The sequence below is a fragment of the Amblyomma americanum genome, chromosome 1, assembly GCF_052857255.1.
Source record: "Amblyomma americanum isolate KBUSLIRL-KWMA chromosome 1, ASM5285725v1, whole genome shotgun sequence".
Taxonomy (NCBI): domain Eukaryota; kingdom Metazoa; phylum Arthropoda; class Arachnida; order Ixodida; family Ixodidae; genus Amblyomma; species Amblyomma americanum.
In genome coordinates, this window is record NC_135497.1 from 228,711,313 (window position 1) to 228,732,764 (window position 21,452).

Here is a 21,452-nt window from a genome sequence, read left to right on the forward strand (position 1 = left end):
TTTTTCAGCAGACTAACAATCGCGCCGTGTTTTTGTTGCAGCACAGATAATATGCACGATACTCTTAGTCAGGTTTAAATGACTACTTGGAAGTTGCCCTGAGTCTGCAGTGTCCTCAACAGCGAGTCTGCTTTCACACAGGTGTACAGGTTCCGAATGGTGGCAGTCCCTCGGCAAAGAACCTAATGAACAGTGATTTCACTTTACTGCCCAAATGCTAAATAAAGCTGTGAGGCATCTGCGTTTTCAACTGGGTGGTCATGCTCGTGCTGTGTGGCTCACTACGCGATTGCACATTGGAGTTTAGCAAAAGGAATGTATAATTCCTTTTTAATGCGACAGCATTAGAGATCCCATTCACAAGAAAGTGGGCGTTCGTCCATCCATGTTGCAAGAAAGCAGGTGGCAGTGAAATTAAAATAATTTCAATGCAATTCCCACCTGCTCACCATGGAACTGCGCATCAGCTCATTGGGCGAGAGATAAGACAGCCGCCTCTCAAATAACTACCCGCAAAAATGAGCCTCATGGGAGCTCTGGAAGAGCAACCTGTGTCTCGCAAGCCCCATCGGTGGCTCTGTTTGAGACAGCCACCTGCCAAAACACTGGCGCATGGCTTAACCACTGCGCCAAGAGTGGTATGAGGACTCCTCACAATTTATGAACCCATGAAAGAGGAGTTCTTGCGCGGGAGGGACCTTGTTCTATTGAATTTCACTCCTAAGGGCAGGTTATGCGGCGCCCAGGCTTTTGGTCATGTTTTTGGGCTTAACATGCACCGTGGCCTTCCATCTCCCCTTGCGTCAGCTCGCCACCTTGTTCGAGTCAGCAAGGCAACGTCGCCAAACCTTATGGCAGTGAAACCTGCTATGCACAAACAAGAATAAATTTAAGATAGTGCACACAGAGTTTTGCATTTGCAACCAAACTTGCCTTACATATACACATCTTACAGAAACCACGCGTTTTAAAACAATGATCTCGTCGTTATTTATAACAAAGGTCATGCAACCAGGGTCCAACTACAAGCAACATCCAGGTTGCATGTGAATGTGCGAATGCAACATTTATTACTTCTATCACGGTGGCGTACAATGTCTTGAAAGCAAATGCATTTTGTCTATGAATAATAATAATAATAATTGGTTTTTGGGGAACGGAAATGGCGCAGTATCTGTCTCATATATCATTGGACACCTGAACCGCGCCGTAAGGGAAGGGATAAAGGAGGGAATAATAATTGGTTTTTTGGGGAAAGGAAATGGCGCAGTATCTGTCTCATATATCTTTGGACACCTGAACCGCGCCGTAAGGGAAGGGATAAAGGAGGGACTGAAAGAAGAAAGGAAGAATAGGTGCCGTAGTGGAGGGCTCCGGCATAATTTCGACCACCTGGGGATCTTTAACGTGCACTGACATCGCACAGCACACGGGCGCCTTAGCGTTTTTCCTCCATAAAAACGCAGCCGCCGCGGTCGGGTTCGAACTGAAGGAAGAAAGAGTGGCCATAGTGGAGGGCTCCGGAATAATTTCGACCACCTGGGGATCTTTAACGTGCACCGACATCGCACAGCACACGGGCCTTTTTCCTCCATAAAAATGCAGCAGCTGCGGCTTTTGTCTGTGCTGGCATTTTGTCTGTGCTGGCAGAACGTTTTCACGTGCATCTGTCGACCGAAGAATACAACGGTGTGCTGAAATTCAAAGACGCGCATACAGTCATAGTTTCACTGGGGGCTCTGCTCAGTCTTTTGTCACGAGTCCGAAAATGGGATAGTTCTTCAGAGAGCGCCTCACTGAAGTATAAGGCCCGACAAGCTGTATATATAACTAGCATAGATCGCATTTGAGAGGTTTCCAATTCTGAACAAGATTGTGCAAACTAAACGCACCGCGAGCCCTAGATCGCATTTGAGAGGTTTCCAATTCTGAACAAAATAGTGCAAAGTAAATGCACCGCGAGCCCTAGATCGCATTTGAGAGGTTTCCAATTCTGAACAAAATTGTGCAAAGTAAACGCACCACGAGCCCTAGATCTCATTTGAGAGGTTTCCAATTCTGAACAAAATTGTGCAAAGTAAAAGCACCACGAGCCCTAGATCGCATTTGAGAGGTTTGCAATTCTGAACAAAATTGTGCAAAGTAAACGCACCGCGAGCCCTAGATCGCATTTGAGAGGTTTCCAATTCTGAACAAAATTGTGCAAAGTAAACGCACTGCAAGCCCAGCGTGACCGCGTGTGCTGCGGCATATGACACCTTCAGCATTCTTCCTTTCGAACCTCCACAGTGGCGGTGCCGTTGCACGATTTCACCCCGCTACATCTTCCTTGGGCATGATGTTTTAACATCGCAGCCAGGCTGGCCAGGCAGACAGGCGCATACGCGGCACAAGCAAACTGGATGGATGGATGGATACGGCTGAACCCTTTACATCGGGCGGTGGCTCAAGCCGCCTAGCCATCTCTTGTGAAATTTTACTCCTGTCTTGCTTTCAGCCACCAATCAGATAACCTTCGCTTGGTTACTTCTAACCTCTTAAAATCCACTTCCCCTTCACTATCCCTAAACCCCAATGCCTTGGGTAAGTCAGCCCCGCTGCCTTCCACTGTAGGGCGAAGCCCTTTACAGGAGAGTATCAAGTGTTCAGCCGTTTCCTCCTCCTCTCCGCACGCAATGCACAAAGTGTCTATCTCCTGGTACCTGACTCTATACGTCTTACTCCGCAAAACTCCAGTCCTGGCCTCAAACAACAAAGAACTTCCCCTACAATTATCATAGATATTTTCTTTGACAATTTCCTGTTTAAAGGTCCGGTATGTTTCCAGTGCCGATTTCGTCAGCATCCCTATTTTCCACAAAGCTCTCTCTGTTTCTTTAACCTTTTTCTTAACCGATAATTGCTGATTTGCCCCCTTACTGCTGTCCAGATATTTGCTTGTCAATTTTCTAGTTCGCTTTCTCCATTTCGTGTCAACATTCTTTATATACAGGTATCTGAAAACATTCCTAGCCCACTGCTTTTCCTCCATCTTTCTCAATCGTTCCTCAAATGCTATCTTACTGCTAGCCTCTCTGCTCTCGAAAGACGCCCATCCCATATCACCCTGTACCCCCTGATTTGGTGTATTGCCATGTGCTCCCAAAGCTAACCTCCCTACTCCCCGTTGCCTAATTTCCAGCCTTGCTTGAACATCTGGCCTCATACACAGGACAGCATTACCGAAGGTCAGGCTAGGGACCATCACCCCTTTCCAGATCCCTCTTACCTCCTCATACCTATTGTAATTCCACAGTGCCCTATTTTTCATGACAGCTGCATTCCTATTAGCTTTATTCATTACATATTTTTCATGCTCTGTCAGATACTCAACACTGTTATTTATCCACACCCCAAGACACTTGTACTCATTCTCTACTTTTAGCACGAACTCCTGTATTCTATGCTCGCCGCCCTCTTCATTAAATATCATGACTGCAGATTTTTTCTTACTATACTTGAAGCCTAATCTATCTCCCTCTGTACTGCATATGTCTAACAACTTTTGCAGGTCTTCCTTGTTGTCAGCCATTATCACTATATCGTACGCGTATATTAGTCCCGGTAATGTCTGTTTAATCAATTCCCCTTGCTTGAAAAAAGATAGGTTGAAGCCTAGTCCGCTCCCCTCTAGCTTGGTCTCCAACCCTTGCAGGTACAACATGAACAACAAAGGGGACAGAGGACATCCTTGTCTAAGCCCCTGCTGTATCTCTACAGGCCCTGATACATTTTTTTCCCATTTTATGAGCACTCTGTTACCTATATATATATATATATCTTTTAAAAGATTAATTACTCCATTTTCCACATCCAATGTGCCCAGTATGTCCCACAAATGCTCCTGAGTAACGTCATAGGCTCCCCTAATATCCAGAAATGCTAGCCATAAGGGCCTATGTTCCTTTTCCGCAATTTCTATACACTGTGTCAATGAAAATAGATTGTCCTCCAACCTCCTTTGTTTCCGGAACCCATTCTGTAGTTCCCCTCGTTCTCCACCCAAGCCTGCAGTCTATCCTTTATAATTTGCATTGCCACCCTGTAAACCACAGATGTCACTGTTATGGGGCGATAGTTACTTACGTCTGCTTTGTCCCCCTTTCCCTTATATATCATGTTCATTCTACTTAATCGCCATTCATCGGGGACTTTCTCATCCACTATCATTTTGTTCACTACCTGTATTAATGTTTGCTTGGATTTTGGTCCTAACTTCTTTATCAACATAATCGGGATACCATCTGGTCCTGTTGATGTGCCACTAGGAACCTTCTTCTCTGCCCTTTCCCACTCTCCTTGCTCAAGTGAAGCTATTGCTGTAACCGGTCTATCCTCCTTCGATAAATTATGTACCACGTGCTTTGCTGAAAATTTTTCTGTCATCCTTGTTCCTATGTGTTTTATTGCTTCATCCCCTTCTAGTCGAATACCCTCATCTGTAACAATAAACCTTTGTTCTAGCCTAGTTTTATTACTCATTGCATTTAGATGTTTCCAGAATTTTTGGGCTGCTTTTCTAACCTTTTTATTTACTTTTGACATCCACTGGGCCCCCGTTCTTCTAATTTTCTCATTAATCAAATAGGATGCGTCCCTTCTACACTTTATGAAGGTATCCCATTTTCTGTCTACTTCGGGTTTTGGTTCCCCCCTCTTCTTGGAATATCTGTGTTCCCTGGATGCTTCCTTGCGCTTTTCTATTGCCCTCTTGACCTCCTCATCCCACCAACTCTTAGGTTTGCACCTTTTCCCTTTTAGCTTTACTCGCACCTTAGCTAGCTCTAGCTCCAGTAATCGAGTTAATTTGGTATAAGTCCATTCTGTTTCACTATCCTCAAAAATTACTTTCTCGATTTGTTTGGCTGCTGCGCCAGCGGCCGCGCTACGCCCCCGTTGCGCATATCGCGCCGATGGCGCGCCTATAAGCGCAGCCGATGTAGGCGGCGGATTGCTGTTGAGAAGTTTCAAGGCAGCAGACCATTTTACTAACAATGCATTTCAGTTTGTGCATTAAGTGATATGCTCGTACAAACGTAAGCGCGTAATCGTTGTTTTGCTGGTTTTTGTTTAGTGACGTAACCGAAACTTCGGCTGCTGCAGCTTTGGGTCTTTGCAAACACGCGCCGGCGGTGCCGGTCAGACACTGTTAAAAAAAAAAGTTGTTAGTAGAACAGCTTGTTTCTCAATTCATTAGTAGAAACAATCACCAAACGTAGACGAAACATTATCAAACGTAGAGCATTGCGAAAACATTTTCAAAAATCCCTAGCTTAGATCTACTTTCCAGTTAGCAACACTGTTTTTAACTGCTCAATGTTAGCAGATTTTTGTAAAAAAACATTGTTGCCTTACTTCGAGGGATAATTTTTTCCCTAATTAAGAAACATATTCCCCAGATCTTTCTTGGGATTTGTCGACTACTGTAAACTCCGGAGGTCCAACGTTATCTGCAGCATTCAATTTGTTTTCTTTGAAATTGGCTATTATTAAGTTCAATGATTCGAACTTGGCTTCAAGTGGCTTCAGCTGAGCGATATCGATTGGCCATCGGTGGTTATCAGGTCATGCTTTAAACCAGTTGCTTCCAATCTTGAGTGCACTTTGCGCCGTGATAAAATTAAAAAAAAAAGAGCCCGTGTACTCTGATCGCGACGCAGCAACGAACTACAGGTGGTCGAAAATAACCCCAAGTTGTGTTCCTGTATATGCTCCCGGAGCATATACAGGAACACTAACCCCAAGTCGCTTCACGCGCCCTCACAGCCCGCAGTGTTTGTTTGGAATTTTAACTTCTTTAACACCAATTAACCTTTTTGAGTCGTATGCGTGCAATGTGAAAAAGTTTCTGTACACAGACCATTGCCCCTTTGATGTTTCAACAGTGAAACAAGCATTCGAAACCTATTTGGTCCTAGCGAAATATGTCCAATCCACTTCCTGCTCGCGCGCAGAGTTAGACAGAGAAACAGAAAATACTAATGTTGCGATTATGACATTTTCGTTTAAGCAAGCATTAGCCTCAATGTGGAAAGGCCAAGGATTTGCGCGGCGGAGATGCAAAGAAGTTTAAAGTTCTTTGTAACTACACTAAAGCAATTAATTTTTTTCACCCGCATCCAAGAAAGCTTTTGCTGCTGACTGCATGTCTAATACCCTCTTTAAACGGGCAGCCTTAACCGTGGTTAAGCTTAACTACAGTTAAGGCGTTTAACCACGGTTAGGTTTAACACAGTTTAGCCATCTCGGTTAGTGCTACGAAACAGATCATGTGATACTCGCCTCATTGAAGTTAAAACGTCGCCCACTCAGGCGTATTATTAAACAGGGCTTCGTTGAAAAGAACACATAAGAGGAAAAACGTTATTTCTTGTGCTAAGGCCGGCTTAAAAACTTTTTTCTTTGTACTTGTTGTCGTTAGCCGAAATCTAAAAACAAGTTCTAAACAATGATCACAGTCGACTTCTTAGCCGACTGCGCGTTCTGCTTTGGCTAACTTGAAAAAAAAAAACTAGTCACAAAAGACAAGGGACAAGAGAAGAAGTGTACACGCGACAACGACTGGTCTGTCAACTGATTTATTAGACAAAAACATATTCCCAGCAAGGCCAGCAGAGCATGCGCAACAGCCGTATCACAACTCACAGCGCATAGGGCACACAAGATACACCTCTACCGTGACCGGCCTAAAAAAGCAAATTCCTTTTCGAGTGCGCTTACAACTTCGGTGCGCTTACTCGAAAGGGAATTTGCATTTTAGGCCGGTCACGGTAGAGGTGTATCTTGTGTGCCCTATGCGCTGTGAGTTGTGATACGGCTGTTGCGCATGCTCTGCTGGCCTTGCTGGGACTATGTTTTTGTCTAATAAATCTCAGTTGACAGTCCAGTCGTTGTGGCGTGTACACTCCTTCTCTTGTCCCTTGTCTTTTGTGACTGGTTTTTTTTTTTTTCAAGTTACTATGAACCAACTGGCCCGCATTTCAACCCTTCTGCATACTTTGGCTACTTCAGCCTCTTTTCCCCGTGACTGCTCGCTGCGACGCATCACTGCTCACTGCTATCGTTGTTTATTTTCGTGGCTTTTCTTTCACAGTGAGTGCTGTGCTTGTGTAGTTAATATCCTTCGGACGTCTTGTGTGTCAAGCCTATGTTGGCCCTTAGCAGGCCTGTCGTGAACGAGGGCGACGCTCAATTTTGGGCTGCATTCGTGGCGCATCAGGTAGCGCTACAACGCCTGCGCGTACAGATGCTGGCGCTGAGCGCTGAAATTGTCACGCTTGAAGAGACGAGGAAGTGACACCGGGGGCGTCCGAAGCTCTTTTTGTTGGCGGCGGCGCACCTGTCCGTCCGTGATCTGTCGGCGTACCCGCGCCCAGACTCGTGGTACGAGACCACACTTCCGCACCTTCCGGACAGCGGACTCCGAGAAAACTTTCGGATCAACCGCGGCACATTCCGGTACACGGTGGCTGTTTGTGGAAGCATGAGCCGGCAAGATACCAACATGCGGAAAGCGATTCCGCTGGAGAAACGCGTGGCGATCGGCTTGTACCGCCTCGCAACATCAGCAGAAGAGCGGACTGCTGCCAACTTGTTTGGCGTGAGCACTGCGTCAGTTAATTTAATATTTCACGAATTTTGCAGCTGAGCTTCACGAGCACATGTGTAAATTCACAGCAGTCACTGCGTTAATTTAATATTTCGCGAATTTTCCGGCGTGGTAGTGCAGTAGTTGGAAGCACGATTTGTGCATTTCCCAACACCAGCTGAGCTTTACGAGCACGTGTAAATTCACAGCAGTCTGTGGTTTCTCTCAAGGTGTCGGTGCAGTGGATGGCTGTCATATCGAGGTGTGCCCCCCAAAGCAAGCTGCTGAATAATACAATCATAAGGGGTGGTACAGTGTCACTCTACTTGCTGTCGTTGACCACACATACAGGTTCCTATGCACGAATGTTGGGAGCCCTGGTAGGAACAATGACCCGGCACTGTTTCAGAAGTCTAGACTGCCAGCTACTCTGGCTAGTGAGTTGTTCCGACAAGAAACATAGCTCATTGAATGTGTGGGAGTTGGCACAATTCTTGGTGATCAAGCTTTCCCCTTGCAGACGCACCTGATGAAGCTGTACACCTTCCAGGTGCCTGTGGGTCCCCCTCACAGACCTTTAACTACCGGCTGCCGAGTGCCAGACGTGTTGTCGAAAATGCTTTTGGACGTGCCAAGGCACACTTTAGAATGGTGCTGAAGGGCCTTGAGTACGACATCCACAATGTCAGTTATGTGATCCGTGCTGCTTGTGTGCTGTACAACATTTGTGAGCAGCTTAGTGACCGCTGTGATTCAAGCTAGTTTGGTGTGGTGCAGAGCGCTGATGACGGGCGGCCTCAGCCAGTGTGCACAAGCAACCGGGAAGAGACGTCGGGTGTGGCTGTCGGGGCGCCCTGGCCAAGCACCTTGCCTTGAGCTAGAACCCAGTCCGTGGGGAACTCAAGAGCAGCTAAGAAGGACACCTCTACCAAGAGGGAAGAGCCCTGAACAGAGCTACGCACACATTATTGAAGGAGCAGACTCTGGGTTCGGCTCACCTTAAATGGCTACCATTGCATGCACATGATGCATACTCCCTACTGGGGTGAAGGTTATGAGGGTTACAACTAGTGTAATTTTCGTAACCTACATGTTCTTCATAAAATAGGTTTGGTTTATGGAGTTTTAATGTTCCAAAGCGGCTTGGGCTATGAGTGATGCCATAGTGAAGGGCTGCAGAATTTTCGACCACATGGGGTTCATTAACATGCACCGACATTGCACGGTACACGAGTGTCTTGCTTTACACCTCCATTGAAAAGCCGCCGTCGTGGCCAGGCTTTCAGAAAATAGTCTTGCATTATATAGCTAATGTTAATTATTGGTTCTTGTTAAACTACAAAACGAAGTGGTTCGTACCAACTACTAGTATTCCTTATGACAAACAAACCTTCACCTACATGCATCTCTAATGAACTAATAATGAAAATTTCATTACTTCCTGTAAACAAATCTCTTTCTTCAAACAGTTCTGCTCGCAGACGGTAGTAAAATGCCAGCATGAGCTTTCCATTTTTATATGACTCATTCTTGTTGAGCACTGCTGTTTATGTTGCTGTTTCATTGCCATTGTACTACCTTTTTCATTGTTGTGTTTGTGTCACATGGTCTGCGTGTTGGCAGCTATTCTATCACTTGCTGTTTGCTTATAATTTTCGTGTATAACTGGCCATCGTCTTGCCACATTGCCCATCAGCAACTTGTTGGTACCTTGTCAACACAAAACACAAAACTTTCAGCAGTAAAAGACCTTTCATCTCATCACATGCTGTAATATCAAATAACTTCCAGCTGTTTTGATCACTCTTTATTGAGCGAGTTATTATTTTCATTGTTGTCTAGAAATTTTGCAAGCAGCTGCACCATGCTTGCATTTATGGCATTCGCTTCCTTCTGAAGGCGCACCATTATCTTGCGCATTTTGTGTGCCTTGTGGTCGGCCTTTGCTGCTGCTGCCTCGCTTTCTCTTTTATGGACGGCAACTAGCTGCTCTATAGCAGATCCTTATCGCTTGTGGCGGCTCTTTTGGGGTTCCCTTCTTTTGGCGCTTGTGCCAGCACCGGCACTGCTCCTTGCCCCTGCAGTGGCACTCTTGCTTGTGCCAGCACTGGCTCTGCTTGTGTCGCCACTGCTGTTGCCTGTGCTTTGCAGTACAGGTACTGCAGCACTGGCACTGTAAATGGGAGAGCTGGCCGCAAGTTGTGAGAGGTCGTCTCTTCTGCTTCCTTCAGGCAGGCTGTCCTCCCATGACAGGAGCACTTCTGAGCCGTCCAGTGCCTCATTGACAACTGGCAGCTGCACATGATGAAACATACAAGTCAGCATGTTATCTCAGAAAAGAGAGCAATCATCCGCTTCCACAATATATTAGAAAAACACAAACTTGTGATGGCCAAACTGGAAAGAAGGCAGCGGTTCAAATTTTTGTTTTCCTGAACATAACTAAATAGATATATGAAGATCCAGACATGTACATCAGCATTCCCTAGCCCCAACTTTCACATGAACCAATGGGTTCAGTTCAGTTTTTTCCTGAATACTGTTGCGGAGTGCAATCGCCTTCCTTTAGGTTTATGTGACTCGAAATATTTTGTGAAGGAGTTGGAGAATTTTTGTACGGCTCCTAGTGTTGGTGTTGTGATGAATGTTGGAGTTTATGTCCTTTAAATGACTTGTGGCTGTTGCGGCTAATGGTTTTATGGCTTTTATAATTGTGTGCCACTTCTGCTTGGGCCAAAGTTATGGCTCGCAGTATGTACAAATAAATAAATGAATCAACAGCTGAACAAGACAGTATACCAAACTGATCAATGTCAATAACACGCAATATGTTAAACATTTGCAAGCATGTGGGGCACGGTTGACCAAGGGTAAACCGAGCTGATGAGGTTGAGTTGAACAGAAGTACATGGAAAGTGAGGTGCGAACTCTGGCACATCTAGGCGCTGCGATTTGAAGACGCAAGTGGCATTTCCGCTCCCGATTGCCATAATGCCCATGGTTGTGGGAGTAGTTTACTCTATACCCCCCCCCCCACCCCACAAATCTGTCCAATGGTTCCAAAGGAAGGATTGCTGGGTCAGTTGGTTTATCATTCAAGGCTTAAAAGCAGCATGAAAAATGGGATGATACAGAAAGAAGGAATAGACAGCACTGAACCTGCAATTGAGCGTATTTTATGTGAAATGGCAATAAATACAGAAAGCATGCACAAAGAGCTTATAGACAAAAACGCAATACAATACAGATATTACTTATATACCTCGAACGAAGACAGCGCAAAAAAGGACGACCACAGAAGACACGACACAAAGAACGCTTCTCTTCTGTGGTTGTCCTTAATTTTGCGCTGTCGTTCATTCCAAGTATGAATCACCAACTAGCCCGCCACTTTGTTTTATTGAATTACTTGGACATTACAGATATCACAGAAATTTATTATCTCTTTGCTACTTCCCTTCAGTGTCCCTGTAGAGAAACAACAGTTCGCAATAACAGCTTATGATCCACAGGTGGCTGTATTACTCCACAGTATTCAAGCCCAGTTGCTAATAGAATCAATGGACGAAGATGAGTATCTACAAGAGAGAAGGATGAAGGTGAGGCTGCATAGGCACAGGTGTGAAAGATGAATTGTCATACAGCACTAGCAATATTAATATATCACACAAATAAAGGCACCGAAATTCTGGTGCGTGCCATAACTTCGTCTTACTAGAGACTTAAGTCGTATCCATCCGCAGTGTGTGCCTTTTGACATGATTCCCACCCGAAATAAAAAGGACGTAACCTAAACCAGCAATGCACATTGAACTCCCTGTACAACAAAGCGGTCTTTTCTCTGGCATGGTAACATTAAGTATATGGGGAGACAATCAGCTAACTACTGATATGTAGAATTGCTAGAAAAAAACAAGGATTTATGGACGAGCAGTGGGAGTTGCTTGGCAAGTTGGTTCACGTTTCATGACAAAGGACAACAGCACAAGGCAAAAATGTAGACGTGGAGGCCAGCGCCCATGTTTGTGGGAGTGGGTTACACAACTGCTCGAGTCTATTCTTTATTACCTATTGTTGGCCAGCATTTTATAATGAGTATGAGTTCCGCACTGAGAAATGAGCAGCAATAAAATTCTGAAGTGATCTGAACGACAGATTACACGCAATAGTATAAATCACAAATTACCTCTAAACCTTCCTCGACTCGCCCATCATCGTTGATGGGAAGGCAGCCGAGGAAACGAGCTGCCAGTAGAAAATCCATGAGACACCAGGCGACCCAGTTGAAGTGCCTGTCCATCGCAGCTGCCTGGACAAATAAAAATGATGAGCTATTAAATGTGTTGCTAAAAAAAAATCATTTTAAGGTTGTGATCGCAGCATTTCTCTCAGTGGATTAAGCTTCACTGTACACATTCTCAATGCAAGAATAAAATTTCATAGATAAGTGTCTAATGCATATGCACAGGTACTGGTGAAATTAATGCATGCAATTTACATTTGCAATGTGGCTAAACTACATCCTGCTAGTAGCTGCTTTGCAATTGAAGCCACGACTATGCATTATGGTTCAACTATTGTCATTCTAGCAATATCTTACTTGGTTAATTTCTAGATTTATTTCTTTCATATATCTTTCCCAGACTGCACTGTGTATACTACTTCACAAATGCTGCTAGTAAACAGTGAAGCCTGGTAAAGAAATATGAAATAAATATAGAAATTCAATTAACTACATTGTTGCTCTAGCAGGTGGCCAGAAATAGCGACACATACAGCAATGCTGTCAGCGCTGCAGCTCGCAATTTGCAAATAAAAACGACGAACAACACGTGTGTAACGAGGAAGACGAAGTTTGCATGCAGCACCGTGCACGCGTGCATGAGCGGAGATTCTAAGTGCTGCGTATGCTGCTCCTGCCTGAGGACATTACTCTCGAGTCCTTACTACCTCAACAATGCATTCTCAAGATCGTCTTCGACACTCCAGAACTGTGCGACGACGGCGAAGAGAATCGACGCGTTGCTACAGCGACAACACATGCTACTGTCGCACATGCGAGGCTGACTTAAGCAGTTCACCTGCACTATGAAAACAGCGCCAAGAACACGATGGCACGAGCATCGTTCGGTAAAGGTTGCACTTATCGTATTTCTTGTTGAGGTTTTCCATTTTCAGCTTCACTTGTTTGCTGGTGTATGGGCCTTGTCCCGGCGGCAGCCCGGCGTTCAGTTCCGCTACAATCACAACATATATACGAGCGTTGCGCGTGGTCAGATCCGTGTCAGATGTGTATCAGGGCCGTATCAGGGTCGCGGTTGTTGAATCAAGCCAGATGACACAACTCTGGGAGGACGAGTCGTTCGATGTTGCTGCTGCCACGGGCGCCGCCATCTTGTCGGTTAAGGTAGCAAATGGTGGTCAGCAAGCTTGGTTTGGGTAACTGTGGTTAGGTGGCGTAACTGCAGTTTCGTCTGCCGTGTGAGCGCGGCTAACTATAGTTACGGGGAACCGTAGTTACCTTAACTGTGGTTAAGGTCGCCCGTGTAAATGCGGTATAAGGTCGAAGAAAGCGTGCGAAAGCAACAAATTTTAAATGTAAAAAGTAGGGCCACTTTGGTGCGCTATAGGGACTGCTCTCAAACACTTTCTCTAGCCCTATAGGCTCGCTGCAGAGAGTTTTAATCTTGTGCGTATTCATTACATGAAAAAAAAAGACATTGTTAGATTCAACTCAAGAGCGGACTGGCAGATGCACCTCAAAGGCCCTCCAGTCAATGGTTTGCACTGACACTGACTTTCAGGACTTTGTAGTTAAGCCGTCGTTAATCACTTCATCTGCCAGCCCACTGCAGTCGCGCTATCAGCTCCAAAGTAATTAACCACGACGTCATGAGAATATAGCGGCCGATGCCATTAGCTAGGACCTCTTTGAGAGCAATTTGCTGCTTGCTATATAACACTATATAACACTTCCAGTGAATCCTAGATTTTCCCTGCCATGTGATCTTTAAGCATGACTGCCAAAGTAGAATAAATTTAGATATAAAAGCATGCCCAGAGTGCCAATCGAAAAAAGTTGTACTGTGTCTGATAAACAGAGAAAGTAAGACTATAGGTAGAAAACGGGGAGGGGGTCGAAGCAACAATTAGAGCAGCACAAGTGGTTGTATGGAGGAACAAAAGGAACGCGGAAGCCACCCTCATCTGCTTTTCTAGTTTCTTCAATCACCCTATTTTTTCTACAGTATTCCGCCAGATTACCTTCGGCTTTAGGAGAATGTGAATGCGTCCGAAGGAATAACGGAAAAATGCAAATGTCACATGAGGAAAGGGTACGCGCTGTAATAACTTTCTGTGGGCACCTGAACCACTCTGAGTGGTTAGGAATGGAGGAAGAAGGCAGAAAGAGTGTTTCAGGTCTCGAATTGATTTCGACCAAGTGGGGTTCTTTAATGTACAGACATCGCACAGCTCACGAGCGTTTTTAGCATTCGCACTACGGCTAAAAACAGGCTGGATTTGATACCGTGTCTACGCGCTCAGCTGCCAAAGGCTGCAACCACTGAACCACCTGTTTTCCATGGCTTCACCCGTCCTTCAAGAATGCTGGAACTACGCAAGAAATATAAACATTCGCGGGTTCCTTGGGCATTGATTGTTTCGAGAAGATGGCACTGGCAGCGCTGGAATCGCAACAGGGGCTTTCACAAGGCGTAGTCGGCCGGACGATGGGTCGGCAAGCTAGGAAAGTTAAGGCGGACGAGGACGGGGAGTTAGTACAGTGCCAGGAGTGCGACCGTTGGTGTTACTTAGGTGAGACTGGGTTCGGGAGCTTAGCCAAGGCGGATGAGGCTAGCTTCGTGTGTAAGATGTGCAAGCGGTTTGGGGACGCCGTTCATATGTTAAAAGGGGAATGGGAATCTGGGTTTAATGCACTTAATGCAGACCAGCAGGTAGAACGAGAGGCACGGATTAAGCTGGAAGCTCAGGTCGCCGATTTGATTAAAAATGAGGAGAATAATGCCGCCCTGTTGAAGAGAATGGTTGGCGAGATGAAAGAAGAGCGGGAAAAGCGGACCCAGCTAGAAAAACAGGTTGAAGCGCTCAGGTCGCGACCGGCTGGGCACCCCAGTTCGGAGAAGTGTCAGGTGGGGGACGAGGCTCGTCGATCCTACAGTGCTGTAGCGCAGCGAGCGTTGAGTGAGAAAAATGAGAACGAAATGAAAAAGGTTAAAGCGGGCATGGAAACTCGCGACAATAGCGTACAGCGGCAGGAGAGTCAGCTAGAGCGATCCGGAGGCCAACAGATGGATTTAGGAAGCGAACGGTTAGGGCGCAGGAGGGTTCTGGTGGTCGGGGACTCGAATGTAGCGAGGGTTGAGGGAGGCGTTCTGACGGCAGTGAAGGCAGAGAGGCGGGTGCAGGTGGAGGCTCAGTCGGGGAAGTGCATGGTGGATGCAATGGCCAGAGCCCGGGAGGTGGTGGTGGGCAGCGTGGATGGCGAACACCTTGTCGTCATCCATGCTGGTCTCAATGAAATACTGCAGGGGAGGAGCCAGAATCTTGAGACGCAGTTGGAGGTGGGGATGCGTAGGCTTAGAGAGGCCTCTAAGAGTGTGCATGTGACCATATGCACAATCCCAGAGGTCCAGAGGCAGGCTCGCGAAAAGGAAAGGAGGGTCGTTGAGGCTAATCGGGTAATTAGGCTATTGAGTCGACGACTAAGATACGAGGTGATGGAGGTCAACAGGGAAGTGTACGAGGTTAGGCCCCACCCTTTTGCACAGGATGGCATCCACTACGGTGGTGCCACTGGCAAGAAGGTGGGCAGTAGGCCGGATAGGTCGCCAGGCAACAGCTTTTTTGGGGGGGACCCAGAGCTCTGAAGGAACCAGTGTAGAGAAGGAAGAATTAATATCAAATGGACAATGGAACCATAGGGGAAGAAAGAGACGCAAGCGTCAGGGCCAAGTTAATTCAGATATAGGTTTCATTAACATGCAAGGTGGCAGGAATAGACTGAAATGGGAGGAAATAGAAGAACAGTTAAGACAGGAGGAATTAATGGTATATGGTTTAGTGGAAACACATCTTAGAGACATGGAGCAACCACCCTGTAACCCAGACTACGCATGGAAATATTGCAATAGAACAGAGGGCAGCAGAAAGGGAGGTGGAATTGGGGCATTCAGTCATAAAAGTATAAATTTTCAAAGGGTTAGACTGGGATGCAGGGAACATTTATGGCTAAAAGGTACAGTGGCAGGCAAGCAAACACTCCTTGGCTTTGTATACCTGTGGACAGGGGTTAATGCCAAAGAGGAAAACAGGAAAATGTTAGAATGTATTGCAAGTGACATTGATGAGCTAGGAGGACAGGGCGAGATAATTATATTAGGCGACATGAATGCACACATAGAAGACCTGGATGGGTACACGGATTCGACAGGAAGCATGCTGCAGGACATGTGTGACAGGCATGATTTAGTTGTATGCAACAGCACCAAGAAGTGTGAAGGGCTCATAACATGGGAGGCGGGGAGTCTGCACTCGACGATAGATTATGCACTAATGTCACAGAGGATGTATAATAGATTAGGGGTAATGAGCATAGATGAAGATGGTTCCAGAAGTCTAGGTAGTGACCACAAGCGTATCAAGTTGAGCTTCAGAAGAATAAGCAATGTAGGACTGAAGCAAGATGAACAATCAGGGGGAAATTTTTACTCAGAAAAGCAATTGGAAGCAGCAGCCAAACAAATCGAGAAAGTAATTTTTGAGGATAGTGAAAGAGAATGGACTTATACCAAATTAACTCGATTACTGGAGCTAGAGCTAGCTAAGGTGCGAGTAAAGCTAAAAGGGAAAAGATGCAAACCCAAGAGTTGGTGGGATGAGGAGGTCAAGGGGGCAATAGAAAAGCGCAAGGAAGCGTCCAGGGAACACAGATATTCCAAGAAGAGGGGGGAACCAAAAGCCGAAGTAGACAGAAAATGGGATACCTTCATAAAGTGTAGAAGGGACGCATCCTATTTGATTAATGAGAAAATTAGAAGAAAGGGTGCCCAATGGATGTCAAAAGTAAATAAAAAGGATAGAAAAGCAGCCCAAAAATTCTGGAAACATCTAAATGCAATGAGTAATAAAACTAGGCTAGAACAAAGGTTTATTGTTACAGATGAGGGTATTCGACTAGAAGGGGATGAAGCAATAAAACACATAGGAACAAGGATGACGGAAAAATTTTCAGCAAAGCACGTGGTACATAATTTATCGAAGGAGGATAGACCGGTTACAGCAATAGCTTCACTTGAGCAAGGAGAGCGGGAAAGGGCAGAGAATAAGGTTCCTAGTGGCACATCAACAGGACCAGATGGTATCCCGATTATGTTGATAAAGAAGTTAGGACCAAAATCCAAGCAAACATTAATACAGGTAGTGAACAAAATGATAGTGGATGAGAAAGTCCCCGATGAATGGCGATTAAGTAGAATGAACATGATATATAAGGGAAAGGGGGACAAAGCAGACGTAAGTAACTATCGCCCCATAACAGTGACATCTGTGGTTTACAGGGTGGTAATGCAAATTATAAAGGATAGACTGCAGGCTTGGGTGGAGAACGAGGGGGTGTTAGGGGAACTACAGAATGGGTTCCGGAAACAAAGGAGGTTGGAGGACAATCTATTTTCATTGACACAGTGTATAGAAATTGCGGAAAAGGAACATAGGCCCTTATGGCTAGCATTTCTGGATATTAGGGGAGCCTATGACGTTACTCAGGAGCATTTGTGGGACATACTGGGCACATTGGATGTGGAAAATGGAGTAATTAATCTTTTAAAAGATATATATATATATATATATATATATATATATATATATATATATATATATATATATATATATATATATATATATATATATATATATATATATATATATATATATATATATATAGGTAACAGAGTGCTCATAAAATGGGAAAAAAATGTATCAGGGCCTGTAGAGATACAGCGGGGGCTTAGACAAGGATGTCCTCTGTCCCCTTTGTTCTTCATGTTGTACCTGCAAGGGTTGGAGACCAAGCTAGAGGGGAGCGGACTAGGCTTCAACCTATCTTTTTTCAAGCAAGGGGAATTGATTAAACAGACATTACCGGGACTAATATACGCATACGATATAGTGATAATGGCTGACAACAAGGAAGACCTGCAAAAGTTGTTAGACATATGCAGTACAGAGGGAGATAGATTAGGCTTCAAGTATAGTAAGAAAAAATCTGCAGTCATGATATTTAATGAAGAGGGCGGCGAGCATAGAATACAGGAGTTCGTGCTAAAAGTAGAGAATGAGTACAAGTGTCTTGGGGTGTGGATAAATAACAGTGTTGAGTATCTGACAGAGCATGAAAAATATGTAATGAATAAAGCTAATAGGAATGCAGCTGTCATGAAAAATAGGGCACTGTGGAATTACAATAGGTATGAGGAGGTAAGAGGGATCTGGAAAGGGGTGATGGTCCCTAGCCTGACCTTCGGTAATGCTGTCCTGTGTATGAGGCCAGATGTTCAAGCAAGGCTGGAAATTAGGCAACGGGGAGTAGGGAGGTTAGCTTTGGGAGCGCATGGCAATACACCAAATCAGGGGGTACAGGGTGATATTGGATGGGCGTCTTTCGAGAGCAGAGAGGCTAGCAGTAAGATAGCATTTGAGGAACGATTGAGAAAGATGGAGGAAAAGCGGTGGGCTAGGAATGTTTTCAGATACCTGTATATAAAGAATGTTGACACGAAATGGAGAAAGCGAACTAGAAAATTGACAAGCAAATATCTGGACAGCAGTAAGGGGGCAAATCAGCAATTATCGGTTAAGAAAAAGGTTAAAGAAACAGAGAGAGCTTTGTGGAAAACAGTGATGATGACGAAATCGGCACTGGAAACATACCGGACCTTTAAACAGGAAATTGTCAAAGAAAATATCTATGATAATTGTAGGGGAAGTTCTTTGTTGTTTGAGGCCAGGACTGGAGTTTTGCGGACTAAGACGTATAGAGTCAGGTACCAGGAGATAGACACTTTGTGCATTGCGTGCGGAGAGGAGGAGGAAACGGCTGAACACTTGATACTCTTCTGTAAAGGGCTTCACCCTACAGTGGAAGGCAGCGGGGCTGACTTACCCAAGGCATTGGGGTTTAGGGATAGTGAAGGGAAAGTGGATTTTAAGAGGTTAGAAGTAACCAAGCGAAGGTTATCTGATTGGTGGCTAAAAGCAAGACAGGAGTAAAATTTCACAAGACATGGCTAGGTCGCTTGCGCCACCGCCCGATGTAAAAGGTTCAGCCGTATCCATCCATCCATCTATACTGAAGCTCTGTGGTGCCGGTCAGACACTGTTAAAAAAAAGTTGTTAAAACAACTTGTTTCTCAATTCATATGTTGAAACAATCACAAAACGTAGACGAAACATTATCAAACGTAGAGCATTGCAAAAAAATTTTTTAAAATCTCTAGCTTAGATCTACTTTTCAGCTAGCAACACTGTTTTTAACTGCTCAATGTTAGCAGATTTTTCTAACATAACAATGTTGCCAAATTTCAAAGTATAATGTTTTCCTAATTAAAAGACATATATCTTGGAACTGTCTTGGAAATTGTCGAGCACTGTAAATCAAAAGGTTGAACGTTCTCTGCAGTATTCAATTTTTTTTCTTTGACTTTGGCTATCAGAAAGCACAATGATTCCGGCTTGGCTTCAAGTGGCTTCAGCTGAGCGATGTCGATTGGCCATCGGGTATTATCAAGTGATGCTTCAAACCAGTTGCTTCCTGTCTTGAGTGCATTTTGCATGATGATGAAAAAACAAAAACAGCCCGTGTACTCAGCTCACGGCGCACCTTAAGGAACTACAGGTGGTCGAAAATAACCCCAAGCCGCTTTACGCGCACCTCACAGGCCACAGTGTTTCTTTCGAATTTTAACCGCTTTAACGTCATTTAACCTTTTTTAGCCGTGTGCGTGCAATATTAAAAAGTCTCTGTACACAGGCCATTGTCCCTTTGGTGTTTAAACAGTGAAGCAAGCATTAGAAACCTATTTGATCCTAGCGAAATATTGTCCAATCCACGGTTCCTGCTCGCGCGCAGCGAGTTACACAGAGAAAGAATACTAATGTTGCGATTATGACATTTTCGTTTAAGCAAGCATTAGCCTCAATGTGTAAAGGCCAAGGATTTGCGCGTCGGAGATGCAAAGAGGTTTAAAGTTCTTTATAACGGAAAATCCGTCACATATGCGCAATATATAGAAGTCATGGGCAGAAAGCTGGCCATTCGCATCAACAAACCAAGCACATCAACAAATTCACATTTGTTTATCCCAATGACGATACCAACAGGCAGCGATCGAGGTGGCTATGCCGCGCGGTCTCAGAGAAATGAACACGTAGTACGTACTATACGTACTGCGTTACCTTTTGGCGCGGCGGTCGAACGACTGCCTTAATTTCTGGAGGCCCTGCTCGCACGTTACACGGACAAAAAAAAAAAGACTCATCATGCGATTATGAAATTTTTTTTAAAGCAGCTATGCTAGCCTTCATGTGTAAAGGCCAATTAAGGATTGTACCTACGGTGGCCGAGTATCCGAAGAAGTAACGGAAAATCTGCAGCATATGCGCAATATAAACTAGGCAAGAAGCTGACAACTCGCACTAATAAACCAAGCACACCAACAAGATTCACATTTGTTTATGAATGACGATACCAGCAGGCAGCGCGAAGGTGTCTACGCCGCACGGTTTTGGAAGAAATGAACGCTGCGTTCTAACCTTTTGGCGCGGCGGGACGACTGTCTTGTATGGCGGTCCAGAACACCGATTTAACAGAGCATTTCAAGTATATTGCGGGACATCTTGCTCTCTGATTTAAATTGTACACCAATAAACTTGAAAGTAAAAACGAGAAAGCTTCGGCTGCGATCAGCCTGAGTATGTATATAGGCTTAGATCCTAGCTACCATTACGCCCTTGCTACCGAGGAAAGTTCCCCAGCATGGATATCGCAGGCTAGGTGCTTCCCCGTGTCTGGTTATGAAAGCCACGAACAAAATTCCCTTTCTTTCCCCGTGACTAGATGCGAATTCCCCTAGGCAGAACGTTGAATGGATACGCTTTTTCTTTTGTGCTTCTGCGTGCTGCGATTTCTCATTTTGCGCGTTCGATTCCTGACAAAAGTTCGCGTGCTTTAATAGTGCGTTAAAGGCCCGTCGACCAGACCAGAGGAATTCCAGTACCATATTGCTTTCTCAAGTGCCGTCCCAAACGTACGTGTTATCGCCAATTAATATGCCGTGCAAGATATTCAATTAATTATAATTACGTTTGACGTAACGTTTGGCGGGCGCGTATGAATCTGATAGGATAGGATAAACTTTATTGCTCGAGTTTCTATACACTTCAGAGTTCAGAGGTCGTCTTCACCTTGTGATGTCTTCGCCCTTCAGTGGGTGGAGCCCCGGGCGCTATCCCACGGCCCCATTGGATCTGGCAGCTTTCACAGCATATGTTGCACCAGCGTTCGTTGGAACGCTGGATTGTGGCTGGAAAGCGCTTCCTCCCACTGCTCCCGACACGGTTCTTTCTCATTATGCAAACTATAATTGTCCTTGCAGTCCCACGTTGTGTGATATATATACCGTGGGTCTGCATCGCATTTGGGGCACGTGTCCCTGTAATGCGTTGGATACACCTTATTTAATGTGAAAAGATCAGCTGCGGTTTCTGTTTGGAGCTTCCTCCATTTGACCGCCTCTTCCTGAGTCAG

The 21,452-nt window shown here is 45.1% G+C and overlaps 2 protein-coding genes across 3 annotated transcripts in view; one reads left to right on the forward strand and one right to left on the reverse strand.

The window, feature by feature from the left end:
• Positions 1 to 21,452, forward strand: part of LOC144114742 (uncharacterized) — a 201,130-nt gene that overhangs the window by 70,916 nt on the left and 108,762 nt on the right. The window lies entirely within an intron of this gene.
• LOC144114743 (uncharacterized) lies at positions 9,419 to 20,657 on the reverse strand. Of its 2 annotated transcripts, none has more exons than XM_077648685.1 (3): positions 20,459 to 20,657; positions 11,814 to 11,936; positions 9,419 to 9,922 (listed from the first exon to the last, which is right to left on the reverse strand). In XM_077648685.1, exons 2-3 carry the CDS (start codon positions 11,925 to 11,927, stop codon positions 9,632 to 9,634), a joined length of 405 nt encoding a protein of 134 aa, XP_077504811.1. In that variant the 5' UTR covers positions 11,928 to 11,936; positions 20,459 to 20,657; the 3' UTR covers positions 9,419 to 9,631. The 2 variants fall into 2 exon arrangements, with proteins under 2 accessions (XP_077504811.1, XP_077504812.1); XM_077648686.1 differs by lacking the exon at positions 20,459 to 20,657 and adding an exon at positions 20,102 to 20,239.

Excerpts from the sequence above, each read along its gene's own strand:
- LOC144114743 (XM_077648685.1), bottom strand. The coding sequence starts at position 11,927 with ATGGACAGGCACTTCAACTGGGTCGCCTGGTGTCTCATGGATTTTCTA. Across the intron at positions 9,923-11,813 it reads GAGTCGAGGAAGGTTTAGAG|CTGCCAGTTGTCAATGAGGC; the intron begins GTAATTTGTGAT and ends CATCATGTGCAG.